The sequence below is a fragment of the Perissodus microlepis genome, chromosome 12 (genome assembly GCF_051167445.1).
Source record: "Perissodus microlepis isolate ML-2025 ecotype Zambia chromosome 12, ASM5116744v1, whole genome shotgun sequence".
NCBI lineage: Eukaryota > Metazoa > Chordata > Actinopteri > Cichliformes > Cichlidae > Perissodus > Perissodus microlepis.
Genome location: NC_140472.1, coordinates 11,361,538 through 11,375,634, shown reverse-complemented (window position 1 = coordinate 11,375,634; position 14,097 = coordinate 11,361,538). Strand labels below are relative to the sequence as shown.

Below are 14,097 nucleotides of genomic sequence, written 5' to 3'. Positions count from 1 at the left end.
ATACCGATAAACACAAAGTACACAGCAGCGTTTTGTTTTTTAACATCATATAACTTTGATTTACTGTACTGTGTAATGTTTTAATCAAGATAACACACAATGAGCATGCATAACAACTGTAGCATGCATATGCATAGCTCATATAATGTTAAGCACCAGATACAAAGGTAACAAATTAGCAACACATGTTGCTAAATGCACTTGTCAGTGCATTTTGGATGTAGGCAAAGTTCTGCAAGAAATCCTGTTTCAGCCTCAATTGTACCAAATTTCATGGCAGCTTATCCAATATTTTTTTCTTTTAGTCTGTAAAACAGCCAACACTGCTGTCTCTAAAGGCATGCCACTCTCACTGCTAAGAAAAGAAATTCTTTCCACTTTGCACATCAGACTGTTTTATTTTTTATTTTCTTTCTTTCTTTTTAAACAGGTCGACACGGGACAGCGAGGATGAAGACGACGAAGACAGGCGAGGGCGAAGCTGCACTCTGCAGTACCAGCATGCCATGGTCAAAGTCCTGACTCATTTTATAGCCGAGTCAGCTGATCCTCGAGGCCAGACCAGCTACATGCTGGGCACTGATTGGCAGGTGGACATTACGGAGCTTGTTTGGGACTTCCTCAAAGTAGAGAATGCACAGGTTGCACAGCTATTGGACAAGAAGATACTAGTGGGCCTTGACACAGGCATGACCACTATTCAGGTATACGAAGAATCTGTATCTGTATCAGAATTTGTTACAACAACAGATTACAGGTGCTGTCTAAAATTACATTTGCTGCAATGAGACAAAATCTGAATGTTAGTCGGGCAGTGGGGGGTTTATTAACACATAACAATCATAAAATTTTTATCTTTAGTACACATGCAACCACAATACAATTTGTACACCGGCTGTTTTGATTAAGTTTAATTTCAAAGCACAGTTAAAATCTTAGTGGGCACGACTGTAACATGCTTGGTGCAATCCCCCGAAGTTTGGCACAGTGTTATCATGATAAATAGAAAGAAAAAAAAACTGTTAAAGGTGGTGGTTCCTAAAAACTAATACTCAGTAGGCTTCTTTCAAGTTTCATTTTATAATTTTTAAAAATGCAATTTTACTGTAATGCTCCACTTTGGTCAGTTCTTCCCTGATTTGAACCACATGTTCTCTGAACAATGTTGCCTCTGATTCCAAATAGGTACTTGGCATTGATTCTTGTTCTTCCCTGAATACCTGCTTTGTTAACAGCAAAAGAGATCCAGAAACAGCTCGAGTGAAATGCTGTCATTCAGTGTGCAATTATTCTGCCGTTGCTAGAATCTTTCAAAACTCCAGCAATGTTTGTGTTGGAAGATCAGTGCTTCCTTTTAATCCTCTTTACTCAAGTAATTGTGCAAATCTCAAAATCTGTTGTATAGATGCACACACACACACACAGTAGTGTAGAAGCTATTTGAGGTTGGCAAAGATTTGTTTTAATATGGAACACTATAATATTGTGGTTGTTCTAATGAGTCAAAAAAAATAAGACTGTAGTGATTTTATTAGTGATTTAACTACAACCACTTGGGAAATACAGTTCTATGCCTCTACACTCATCACGGGCGTAGCAGTCATGGTAATTTGGGGCTTTTTATGATTTCTCTGAACTGGACTGGAATGATTTACATCCTTAATGACATTAAAAACAATCATTTGGTGCACAGCTTTGAATCAATTTAGGATTTTCTCTAAACCACACAGGGTCATAATTCTACGTACAGGTTCAACTATATACGTACACTCACTTAAATCTTCTATTAAGGTGCTGAAGGTGAGATGAGAAACCACTTTGTCGAGGTCTGGAAGAAAGAAACCCCAAACTGTCACCCTCAGATGAGAGTACCATCTACCTAGTGGTACTGGTACATTGCACAAAGTGGGTGGAGTAATGAAGAAGTATTTCTACCTCTAAATTCTTCAACTTTAGGTCAGTTCAACAGGTAGTTGGACACAACTGAGAGTATCAGCAGGAAAATGATCCCAAACAACCATGGAAACTAGTTTTGGAATGAATGAAGCAGGCGAACACTAAGCTTCTAGAAAGTCCTTCACAAACCCCAAAATTGTGGACTTTCCATAAGAACTTTGTCCATGCCAGAAAACAAACGGATTTAAATGAACTCTACCAATTCTGCCAAGAAGAGTGATTAAAAATATCCAATTGGAAGCTTGTTGATGTCTACCAAAAACATCTGGCCGAGGTGCAACTTGCTAAGATACATTTAATCATATATTAGTGTGATGTGTGTATGTATTTGAGCCTGTAGGTACACTTTATCCCTTTGTTGGTTAGACAAAATCCCAATAGGCTTCAAACTTGTGCACCCAATTTGTTTTTTTTTTTAATCATTTAAGATATATTCAGTATAATCATTCCACCCTGGAAGCTGAACAGTTCTAAGAAATCATTAAAAGCCCCAAATTACCATGACATTCATTCCTGTAATGAGCTTAAACTTCTGACCACAACTATGTGAGTTTGGGTGTAGCATTCATCCATCCCATCAGCATAAATGCAACATCTTAGGGATACTTCTTTTTATAACTTTGTGGTCAACTCTGAAGTCTCTTTGCCTGGCCAGAACTCGAGAGTTTATGCACTAATTAGGCAAAACATTGCAATAAATTTCAGTATAAATGTCAAATTTGTAACCTTTTATATTTAACAAGTCAATGGTGAAATTTGGTGCTATAACTCAGGAACTGGTGAGCATTGGTGGTGCTTTGGTGGTTCTGTCAATCTGCCAGGCTAAAAATGTGCTTGAAGCATTCATGTTTTAACATTTTTTGCTTCTCTGTAGCAACAGCTATGACTGCTGTCATGGTTCCAGCTCTATACTCTGTCAGAATCTTTAAACATAATTACATTTATTATGTTGTACTACAAATCCTTGGATGTGAATGTGTTCACAGCCAGACAACAACATGGTTGTAATTCTAGGTATATCTAGGAATATCTTAAACTCTAATTAGAGTTTACCTAGCTTAACATTACATTATTCTCTCTAGAGAAAAACATGTCAGAATAACATGTTGTGGAAACATGTTGCTTATCCCGGGGACAGTAACAATTGTGAATGTTGCTGTTGCAGTTTGACTAGTACCTCCCTTTGACCAGAGCAGACAGGTGATTACTGGTGTGTCACAGCCTGTACTTCAGGCTCTCTGTAGTGAGTGGGTCCTCTCCCCTCAGCCCTATGCTTTGTCAGGCTCTTCACACTAACTGGATGAATATCAGCCTCCTAATGACATCTGTGAGAGTGGGATCTGTTTCCTGGCTCAGAGTACTCATCCGTCTGTTTCTGTGCAGAGATGTGTTCAATCCCCAAACACCACAAACCTGAAAATATAAGCACCAACCGGAAAACACGGCAAGTACGAGGGTCTGACAGCTGACTGCCTGTGCCATGCATCATGCTGATGAAAGATACGGCACACGGATGAGGATAAGCCTGTGGAGGAAGTCTTCCTCTGCATGCTTCGTTCTTCTGTTTTGGGGTTAAAGTGTGCCTCTTTTTTAGATTACCAGTATTAGTCAAAGGGAATGGATTCATACCTACATGAGGTACGAGGGTTGGATGGCATCCAAGTTGAGTTGTTTTTTGATCCACCCAGCCTGAGTAGCGACAGATAAAATTTAAAAAAAAGTGTGTTTTGTGTATCGTTTTGCATATTGCGGAGGAGCATGCAAGTCTTTTATGTTAGATGAAAACCCTTGGAAAGACATTTTCTCAGCTTCACCTATAACTCACAGTAATCCCTCCCTTTTTTTTTCTAAAATCAGTGGCATCTTCACAGCCAAATGCTCATTGATATGTTGTTTTTGCATTTCACTTGCCAGAAAATCACTTGTCAGTCAAACAATGTGACCAGTGTGTATTTTCCGTTAATGAAGTTTTTTGCTGTTTTCTTTCTGCTCCATTCGTTTCTGTTTGCTGTTGCTGCTGATTTCTCTTGGGAAAGACCTCCCAGGCCTCAGTGTTTAGAGCAGGAAATCATAAAGCCTTCATCAAAAACAAATTTCCCATGTGTGGGACTAATAAAGGTTATCTTATCTTATCTTATCTTATCTTATCTTATCTTATCTTATCTTATCTTATCAACAGGCTATACACTAGGTTGAGTCACTGCTGTTGAGTAGCATCTATAATTGTTCGTACCAAATGTGACAGGTTACTGCGTGTATTCGTGAGGAATCCCGTCAAAGAAAAATGTAATTATTTGCCTTTTTTACTTTAATGTCTCCATGGTAATCTGTCATCTCTCTCCTTGTTTTTCTTCACTTTTTCAGGTGTTGTCTCCTTTATCAGACTCAATCCTGGCAGAGAAGACTATCACAGTGGTGGATGACAAAGTGACCATCACAGAGTTGGGAGTCCAGTTGGTGACAGGCCTTTCCATGAGCCTGCAGCTCAGTCCGGGAAGTAACCGGGCCATCCTGGCTACTACAACCACACAAGAAGTCCTGCAGAGCTCCAAACAGGTCAGGATGCTTTAAGAAATTAAAAACCACAAAACTACATTAAATATGCGTAAGGGTTATTGGCTCACAAGTTTGAGAACATATTGTCTAATTGAATGAGCAAATTCATCTAAATTTATACACTCACCTGCCATTTTATTAGGTATATCTTGTTAATACTGGGCTGGACCTCCTTTTTGCCTTTGGAACTGCACAATTTTTCATGGCATGAATTCAGTAAGGTGCTAGGAAACATTCCTCTGAGATTGTGGTCCATATTATCCACCAAATCCCAAAAAAGCTCTCTTAGATTGAGATCTGGTGACTGTGAAGAGCATGAGAGTACAGTGAACTCGCGGTCATGTTCAAGAACCAGTTTGGATTTATTTTAGTTTTGGTGTGTTATTCTGAGGGAAGCAGCCATCAGAAGATGGACACGTTGTGGTCATAAATGGACATGGTCAGCAGCAATACTCAAGTAGGCTGCTGTGTTTAAGTGATGCTCAGTTGGTACTAAGGAGCCCAAAATGTGCCCAGAAAATATCCCCCATTCGAATATAACACCGGCAGCCTGAATTGTTAACAAAAGGCATGATGGATTAATTCGCTCATATTGTTTATTCAAATTCTGACACTAACAGCAGAAATTGAGACTCATCAGTACAGGCAACATTTTTCCACTTTTGGCAAGCCAGAGTGAATTATGTGAAAAATGTTCAGATGGCTCTACAGGGAAAGGAGAAAATCTGAAAACCTGATTGTAAAATGTCGTAAAGATAGGAAAAGATATTTTAGTTGACTGATGACCAAAGAAAACATCGCTTGAAACACATTCTGCTGCAATCAGGGGGAACATAAAGAGCCACATGCAACTCATCAGATCTGCAGTGGCCACTGTCTTAAAATGACACAGTGGGCATTGCAATACTTGCACAAAAAACAGACAAGTGCTTCAAAGATTGTGGTTGGGGTGGGGTTATCAACTGGAATCTGAGTTTCTGTGGCAGCTCAGACAGTGTGAAATAGATTGCATAATGTCAACAGGTATGGAAAGAGTCCAGTTTAAAAATCATTGTTCCTTGGCACAAAATATTATATGCAGTTATATACAATTATATTCATTTAAACTGTTTAAATACCCTACTATTCAACTTAGACGTAATGTAGTTACTGGAAGTGATTCAGTTTTGACACTTACAGTGCCTTTGTTGCGTACAAAAAGTGGAGGTGTTTTAATAAGATAATTGCTCAGTAAAACCAACGAATAATCGTTAATCAACTGTGATTTTCTATTAATCATGTTATCAGTTATCCATCAAAATCAAATATTTGATAGTCGATGCTCCTCAAATCTAATTTTCTTTGTCATACCTAATATCTTATTATCATCTTTCCATTTCCTTAAGCTGCAGAAAATTATAGTCAACACTTTCATGTGTTTTAATAGATAAAATGATTAATGGATAAAATGAGTGGATAATTAGCAGGTTAACAGAAAAAGAAGATAATAATTTGGTGCAGACCCACGTATAAGAGACTTCTATGTGATTTTACTTAACAGCTCATTTCTCCTCAGAGCCTCCTTTACAAAAGTGAGCGCTGATTCTTCTCTACTAGATGAAAATTATTCACAGACCATTTAGACAGATCTGATTAAGGCAGATAATTATGTTCATTTGTTTTACATTGGCAATTATTATCACCTAGAATATTAAATTACTCTTAATTAGATGAAATAATTTTTTTATATAAATATCAGCTGAAGCCAAAAGTGCTCAATCGCCAACTCAAATACTTTTAGGGTCTCTATAAAGTTATTTTTTGTTTGCATTACACTATCCCTAACTGTCTAAATGTGCAAAAGAAAAAGAAAATAAGTGTGAGATTATAAAAAGTTATCTACATGAGGAGCGCTGCTTTGAGACAAGCTGGATGTCTTAGGACAGCGGCCCCAACCTTTTTTGGGCCACGGACCGGTTTATGTCCAACAATATTTTCACGGAACGGCCTTGTGTCGTGGATAAATAAACCAAAAAAAACCACTACGGGTACCAAAAAAACAGAAGATTTATTCTTAACACAAGAGAAAAGACCCTGGGAAACCAAGTTAATGATCAAAACAATTAAAAAATAACAATAAAAACCTATAAAACCCCTGAAAACCATACATTTCACACCCGAGCCTCAACTCTCGCGGCCCGGTACCAAACGACTCGGCCGCGAGAGTTGGGGACCGCTGTTTTAGGATTATCAGAAACTTCAGCAGAGTCTTATTGTCATGGCTTCCAAAGCTTGTGAGCATAGTGCAGCCTGAGGGCTGGCAGTCCATTGGCATAGCCTCTCTTAACATTTAAGCTGGTGGGCAAGCCCATAGCTTCAGCCTGGCAGCTTGATCCTTTAATGAATAGCAAAAACAATACAAAAATGGAAAAATGCTAAGCTTTTTCATTTACTTCTATTTGTAGTTCCTCTTTTTTAATTAATTTTGTTATATTATTTACTTTCCTGAATAGATGTACATTTTTTTCTTCTATGTCTTGGCTAGTCTGTTCTTTTTACGGCACTCATATATTAACTCGAAGGCTTGAAAGCATGTAACGCAGCGCTTCTCTTTGGTTATCTAATGGAAACAGAAGTTTAATCTCAGAGCAAGCTCAAGCAACACCACAGTACTGTACAAAATTTCGACTTAAAATCTGAACTTTGCAATTCTGTCATGTTTGCTTTTCTTTATAATTTGCTGCAGCTACTCTCGCTGTGGCTTCTTTGATCAAGCTCTCCAGTGAGCTCTCCGAGCTGCCCCGAACTATTCCACTTCACCCTTTTTTCTGACTGAGGGCATGAAGGCTATTTATCAGCTCTATCTTCTTACATAGTGTGGGGATAAGCAGACAGCACTGCACTTGCAAGACCTCTGGTGTTACTAATATAAGGAGCATTGACAGACCACTGTGGGAATCTATATACTTGTGCGCCTTTGGGGGATTTGTCTCTTGGTGATATTAAAATGCAAATTGTGAAACTGCAGTAGTAGGCGGCTTCACGACACCCATGTATGGCGAAGCCTCAGTGGCATGAACAATATTTAAAGTAACTGTTTGATCTTTTCTGCCCCTTGGCTGAGAGAAAATAGCTGCTGAGGTAGCTTAACCACAACTTAGTGAGCTTGACTAAAGGAACACTGAATCCAAATAATCATTATGCAGCTCATTTGAACAATTCACTATACTCCCATAAGTTAAAGCCGGCGGAACAAGCAAGGGGAGTTTCAGAGCTAACCTGTTGAAAATGATCCGTTTCCATGAAATTATGCTCTATGCAGTATTTTTACAGCATCATTTCAATCCTTTGTAATGTCTGACGATCCTGCCTCTCTCTCTCTACCTCTTTTGTAGGAGGCCTTGATTAGTGCCTGGCTACAGTTCAGTGACGGCTCTGTGGCTCCACTAGACCTCTACAATCCGGACTTTTTTGTCCTGACAGCCACTTCACTAGACGAGGAAGTCGTGACAGTGCAGCAGGACCCTTCCTGGAAATGGCCTGTCATTGTGACAGAGGCAGAGGGTCAAGGCCTGCTGGTCAGGGTGGAAATGACTGTTAGTGAAGTGTGCCAGAAGTTCAAGCGACGCAGCATTATAGCGGCGGGGAACTGCAACATCAGGGTGAAGTTTGGCCATAGTGACAGCTCAAGGGGAGGGAGCAGCGACTATGGTCCTGATGGAGATGATATGGAGAACAGGGGCAGGCTCTCCTCCCAGGACAGGACCGGCCTTGACACACACTATTACGGTAGTTCGATCTCTGACATGGAGGATAGCGTGCTGAAGAGAGCCACCACAACGAGAAGCGCAATAATCCGCAGACCCAATGGGGATAAACTTTCAGTGGATGGTAGCCAGAGCATACCAATTGACTTTGCTGACTTCCCCGCACAAGTAGATCTACCCCGTGGTCGCAATGTGGACGACGAACTCATTCAGACTGCCCGAGGGCTCACAGACCTAGAAATTGGCATGTACGCCTTGCTCGGGGTCTTCTGCCTCGCCATCCTGGTCTTTCTTATTAACTGCATTTCCTATACGCTCAAATACCGTCACAAGGAGCTCTCCATCGAGGGCCAGGAGAACATGAACCATGCTCACGACTGGGTGTGGCTGGGGAACGAGGCCGAGCTGCTGGAGAGCCAAATCAGCCTTTCGCCTCAGCAGGAAGAACAGACCTCCATGATAGACTCAAGCAGCGGCCTCGAGGAGGGCAGCCACTTACTGAACGGAGGCTCTTCCCAGAAGAGCGTGCCGAGCCAAGTGCATCGGGCGGCGGACACAGGCTGCATAGCCAAGGACAGCAAAGGAGACTCCCCCACCACCAAGAGAAAGCGAGTTAAGTTTACCACGTTCACCACTATTCCCTCGGACAATAGCTACCCCACTGTTAGCACACTGACTGGAAGCCACAGCCATGATATTAAGTGGGTGTGTCAAGACGTGCAGCTTGGAGACTCCAAGGAGTTGCGCAGTTACATGGAAAGATTAAATGACAGTGCTTTAAAAGAGGTGGCATAATGTACTGTGTGCACTTGTGACAAACTCACCCATATGCCTTCCAGCCAGCGGAGAGTGGGTCTCAACAGAAACCAGATCCACAGTTGGTGATCGAGGAGTAAATTTACTTCAGAATCAACCCAAACTGCCAAAGGGTCATTAAACTTTGCGAGAAATGTCATGATTCCACATATGACTGATGATAAATCACTGACAAAAAACATGAGGTGGTTCTTTTGTTTGTCAGATGGTTGCCACTTAAACATTGTTTTATTATTACACGATTTAGAATCGTGCAAGGATCCCAGAACTGATCTGCAGCAAAGCATATAGAGTTTAAAACGAACAGTGACGTGACTAGATAGATATTCCGAGTGTGTGTGTGTGTGTGCACATTAAATGGCTTTGGAAGTTCTGTATCAATTTTGGATTTCTTACATGAGAGTTCTGGAAAGGCCAAAGCAAGTCAAGACAAATCTGCATGTTGTTCGGGGGGAAAAAGAAAAGAAAAACAAGAATGGCACAACTTTCCAGTTCATTGTCATCCTCCTTAGCAAGGCATAAGACCTGTTATGTATATACTGAACAATCTCCAAAGCATTGTACTGTTGCTCTGTATATTGTATTTTCATAACATTTAAGGAATACACAGTAATGTCAAGAGTGTGCATCAGCTTTTATTGACTGCAGCATTGTGAGGCATTGAGTCTTTAGATTGGAGAAGGTGAAGCCAATTACACACTGATCTTTGTATCAAAGACTATTTATAAGATGTAATTTACCTACAAGCAACAACACAATCTAATCTCGTTTAATGCTGGCCAGTGAAGAAAAGCATCAATACTCTCATCTTGTCCATTACAATCCAGTACCCTGACACCACAGCTAGTATGTGTGAAGGAGCTTTTAAACCAAATGGCTGACCATCATGATAATGTGACATTTCCCAATAACGCCCTCTCAGTTAAAAGTTTTTCGAGGTTTGAAGAAAATACCAATTGACGCCTCTGTCCCATAATTACACGCAAGGTAGGAAATATTACCTTTTTTTGGAAGTGGATCTTTTATTATTCAGATAATTGCACAAATAATAATCTTCTCTGAAAACTTCCTAAACAAGGGCAGTCGGCTGAAAAATTGCATTTTGCTCAGTGAACGTTATTATCATCACAGTGGTGTTGGGGAATTGTGTGTGCGTGAGTGTGTTATTATTTTCCATCAAGCAGAGAAATGTTCACATTATGTTAACTGTTGCCGCAGTATGAATCAGGTTGTTAATCAGGGGCATTGTCAATATTATTCGTTTCAGCAAATAGTGGCGCTACCTTGAGTAGAATTGGGGATGTTGTATAGAATAGCTTACTTCTGTCAGCATTCGGCACTAAATGGAGCCCCACCAGATACCTACACGGAGGTTTAGCAGCTTTTCCGGCTATTTTTCTGCCTATTTCCCTTATCGTGTGTCAGCTGACAAGGTTTATACCATTTTCATGTCCGCACATTAGCTTAAACATCACACTACAGAGGCCCCAGTCACAGAAGACCCCCAAGCAACCTTTAGTTGCTAAGGGAAATGTGTTTCCCCCAACTGGTTGGTCAGTCATTGCTGACTGTTGGACCGAAAACCTATTCATGATTACTTTGGTCGCTAGCAAATTGCCCCAATCAACTGTAGTTTGCACGGAAGACACCAGCTTGTCTGTAAAGACTTGCTAACTTCTACAGGAGCGGTAGTAGACTTAGGTTGTGCCTGCTGCATCTGACACATTTCAAAAGGTCAAATTTTTACTTTGAAGACTAACACTCTGTTTCACTACCATTTAGCGAGTAGTTGGTGAGCGTTAGCAGACAAGTTAGCCTCTTTCATGCAAACTATAAGCAATAGTAGCAATCTGCTAGCAAAAAAGTTTTTGTTGCAGCTAACTGGCAGTAAATGCTACTACAAAAACATACAGGTAACATAATTTTCTTAGCTAACCCTTATCAAAGAAGAATATGTAATAATATGCATTCTTTTTTAAATGTATAACTAATGTTTTCTGGTGTTGCAGTGTTTTAAGTGCTGATATTTCTAAACTGGGGTAATTCAAGTAGAAAAAAATTAAGACATCTATGAGACATGTAACACGCACACACACCATGATACACACAAACAATTATGTTCTGTCACCATGTCGTGATCCGCTTCATTTTGTGGGGTTTTCCCGCTTCTGTGGCTTTAGCGTTATCTCCAGGGGACTGAAGCGGGGGTCACAGCTGCTGCGCTCGGTCGGTGGACCGTGAAGGGCGAGGAATGCCTGTGTAGATATGGGAGGGATTTAACTGCCAGCCACAAGGGTAATGATTGATGGAGGGCCCCGGTTAATTAAAACACCACTGCAACTCTCTTTCTGCAACCACTGTTGGTGGCTTCAGCCTCTTCAAGTAAAAGCAATACAACCCATTAAAGGCACACCACATTCACCCCCTTGGGCTCCAGTTGTGGATGTGCTCATACCTGCTGGGATGTAGCACAGGAAATATAATGGCTGTATTCACTTCGGTTCATGGAGCATGTTAACTCAAGTCTCATTTTTGTTGGCCTTGAAGTCTTGACTTCATGAAAAGGGAAAGGAGAAAAAAAAAAGCTTCCCCAGGCCTCCATCTTAAATGGATTTTTAATTAAATTGATGATGTGAGACCAACAAACTCTCACTAATGGTTGGCTGTGCTCCCTGTGGTCCTAATGTGCCGAGCCCGTATTTGCAATTTCCAAATGATTATTCGCTGTTTGATTTATGTTGCTTCATCTGAATTCATTTTACCGTCAGTTCACAGCAGGTTCACGACGGCTAAACGTACACAAACACCCCGCTGGAGAGGAGCGAAGAAACAGCCGACAAGGTCGGCTTGACATTCTGGTCCGACCGATTCTTACAGATGGAGTCGCAGGGAACTAGAAGCAACATTGTTTACAACGCCCCTGTGCCAAATCTGTCTCCTGTAAACACAATCTCCCACCTGACCAGCAGACCACATTGGGAAGATAAACACCACAACACACATGAACAAATGTTCCCTTGTCTTACCATCTTTGTAAGGTCTCTCAGGCAAAGTCCCTACCCACAAGATGTAAAGCTCTAAAAGAAAAAAAAAGGTCATAAATATGTTTTTTCCAAATAAAAGTAAGTAAATTGTACATCTGTTAGAGACTGGTTCAACTGCACACTTAGTAAACGAATGAGTGAGTACATCATGAAATAATTTGTGTCGGAGTGCTTCAAAACAACCAAGAGTGTGTGTGTTTCTTATAATGAAGACATCACCCAGTGCAGCAGCGCGTGTTTATCCTTTTGGACAAAAGAGGGTCTCTGTGGCACAGAAAAAATGTGCTAGTGTGTTAGTTGTAGAGATTATTCATTTGTAGTCAGTTAATTAGTTTTTGTCTTTTTTATAGGATTTCTTGAAAGTAAGAAATAAACAACCTTGTGCAGGTATTTTTGGCCTCCAGAACCAACAAAGTGATCTCAGCACAAGCTCACAGGTACAGAGTATCAGCGATAACTCCGAACTCCAGCAGCTATAAACAACTACAGTAGCTGGCGAAAGGCTTCAGCAGCATGGCTCGAGCACCCAGCCATGTCATTTAGATGTATTGGCCCACTAGTAAGGGCAACGTGCACAGGGGAGCGACATATCAGGCAGTGCTCTCAGACAGGCTGAGGAATTTTTCTTCCTGCTGAAGAACAACAGAAGGTCAGAGGGCTACCAAGATACACCTGGCACAAATGGTACTCCTCAGAGTGGCTAAAAAGATTTATCTTGATACCTGTACTGTTTTATGGGAGTCAAGTCCCATTCTGCACAAATAGGATACTCTAAACCACGGGGCATGCACATAATAACTAAGGCTGATGCCGTAAATCCAGATGGATGTACGCTGTTAAAGCGTTTTTACGGTTGCTTATTTCACACATCATCTGTCTGAATGAACATCCTCACCTGCCGCCTCGCTCGGTCCTACAGAAATCAGTCTTACAAGCGACAAGACAAGCACATTTTCTGGAACAAGAGATTGGGAGAGGTTATGTTATCCTCAGCACGACTTCTTCGTTGGTGTGGCATTTCAGAAACATATCAGACACGAGTTTAACAACCCGCCCCTCGTCCCACTTAGATTCCCCGGACTCCAGGATGCCGCGTGATTAGTTCGAGGTAAATGCTGATGATGAGTACTTAGAGATGAGTGATTTGTCTGCTTGGCTGTTTTCTTAAACGTTGTGTGTGCATTAGCTTATCCTAATTAACATGCAGCGATACCTCCTAATCCTCCAATTACTGGAGCAACATCTTAGGGAGCATCTGACGGCCGCTCATTACACAGGTAAGACTCAGTAATACAATTAAAAGCAGCTTAACATTCTGTAGATTAGCCCGCCGCGCGCCCCTGAAAAATCATTGACATACAACACGCACAGTGGTCTTAATTGAGAAGTATGGAGACGCGCAGAGCAGAATTCACAAATGAAAACTCTTTATGGGATTAAACTTTTTTTCTTTTTTTTCGCAAGGAAATACTGTTTGATACATGTCTGCTTAGTACTAAAGATACTTGGAATAATAGTGCCTCTAATTAAAACTTACAGCCATAATTTAATCTTCAGTTTCTGGAAGTCTTTCGTCTTTTACTTGATCTTTTATCACAACTGTGTCGCACAGACTGCAGACAGAACAGGGATTCAGCTACATCCATATTGTTTGTAAAGTCCTGTTTTAAAGCCTTCATTTTAGTGTCTTGGCCAACTGTTGCCAGTTTGGGTTTTTTTGGGGCCACATATTATCATTTGGTGTTGTTGTAAGCTAACGCTAACTTTTGTCCTTCAAAGGGGTGAGTTCAAAGGAAATCTAATCCCATGGAGCCGTCCTACAGGTGGAGAGAGATGGCAGAGATCAACACTCCACTTTGTCCCAGAATATATAGTAAAGTCAGGCATTGCATCACATCTCGAATCAGAACATTTTCTGGACAACCATCTCTAAGATACATAAACATTTTATGGCCCAAAGTAAAGTTGAACACTTATTA

At 40.8% G+C, this 14,097-nt stretch overlaps 1 protein-coding gene across 1 annotated transcript in view; it reads left to right on the top strand.

The window, feature by feature from the left end:
- LOC146375834 (transmembrane protein 132C) overlaps nt 1–9,695 on the top strand; it is a 144,231-nt gene extending 134,536 nt beyond the window's left edge. Inside the window, exons 7-9 of the mRNA XM_084945881.1 lie at nt 431–704; nt 4,321–4,512; nt 7,887–9,695. Coding sequence (XP_084802007.1) covers nt 431–704; nt 4,321–4,512; nt 7,887–9,053 — 1,633 coding nt within the window. The 3' untranslated portion in view covers nt 9,054–9,695. The remainder of the gene's footprint in view (nt 1–430; nt 705–4,320; nt 4,513–7,886) is intronic.
- Nucleotides 9,696–14,097: the final 4,402 nt, after the last annotated feature.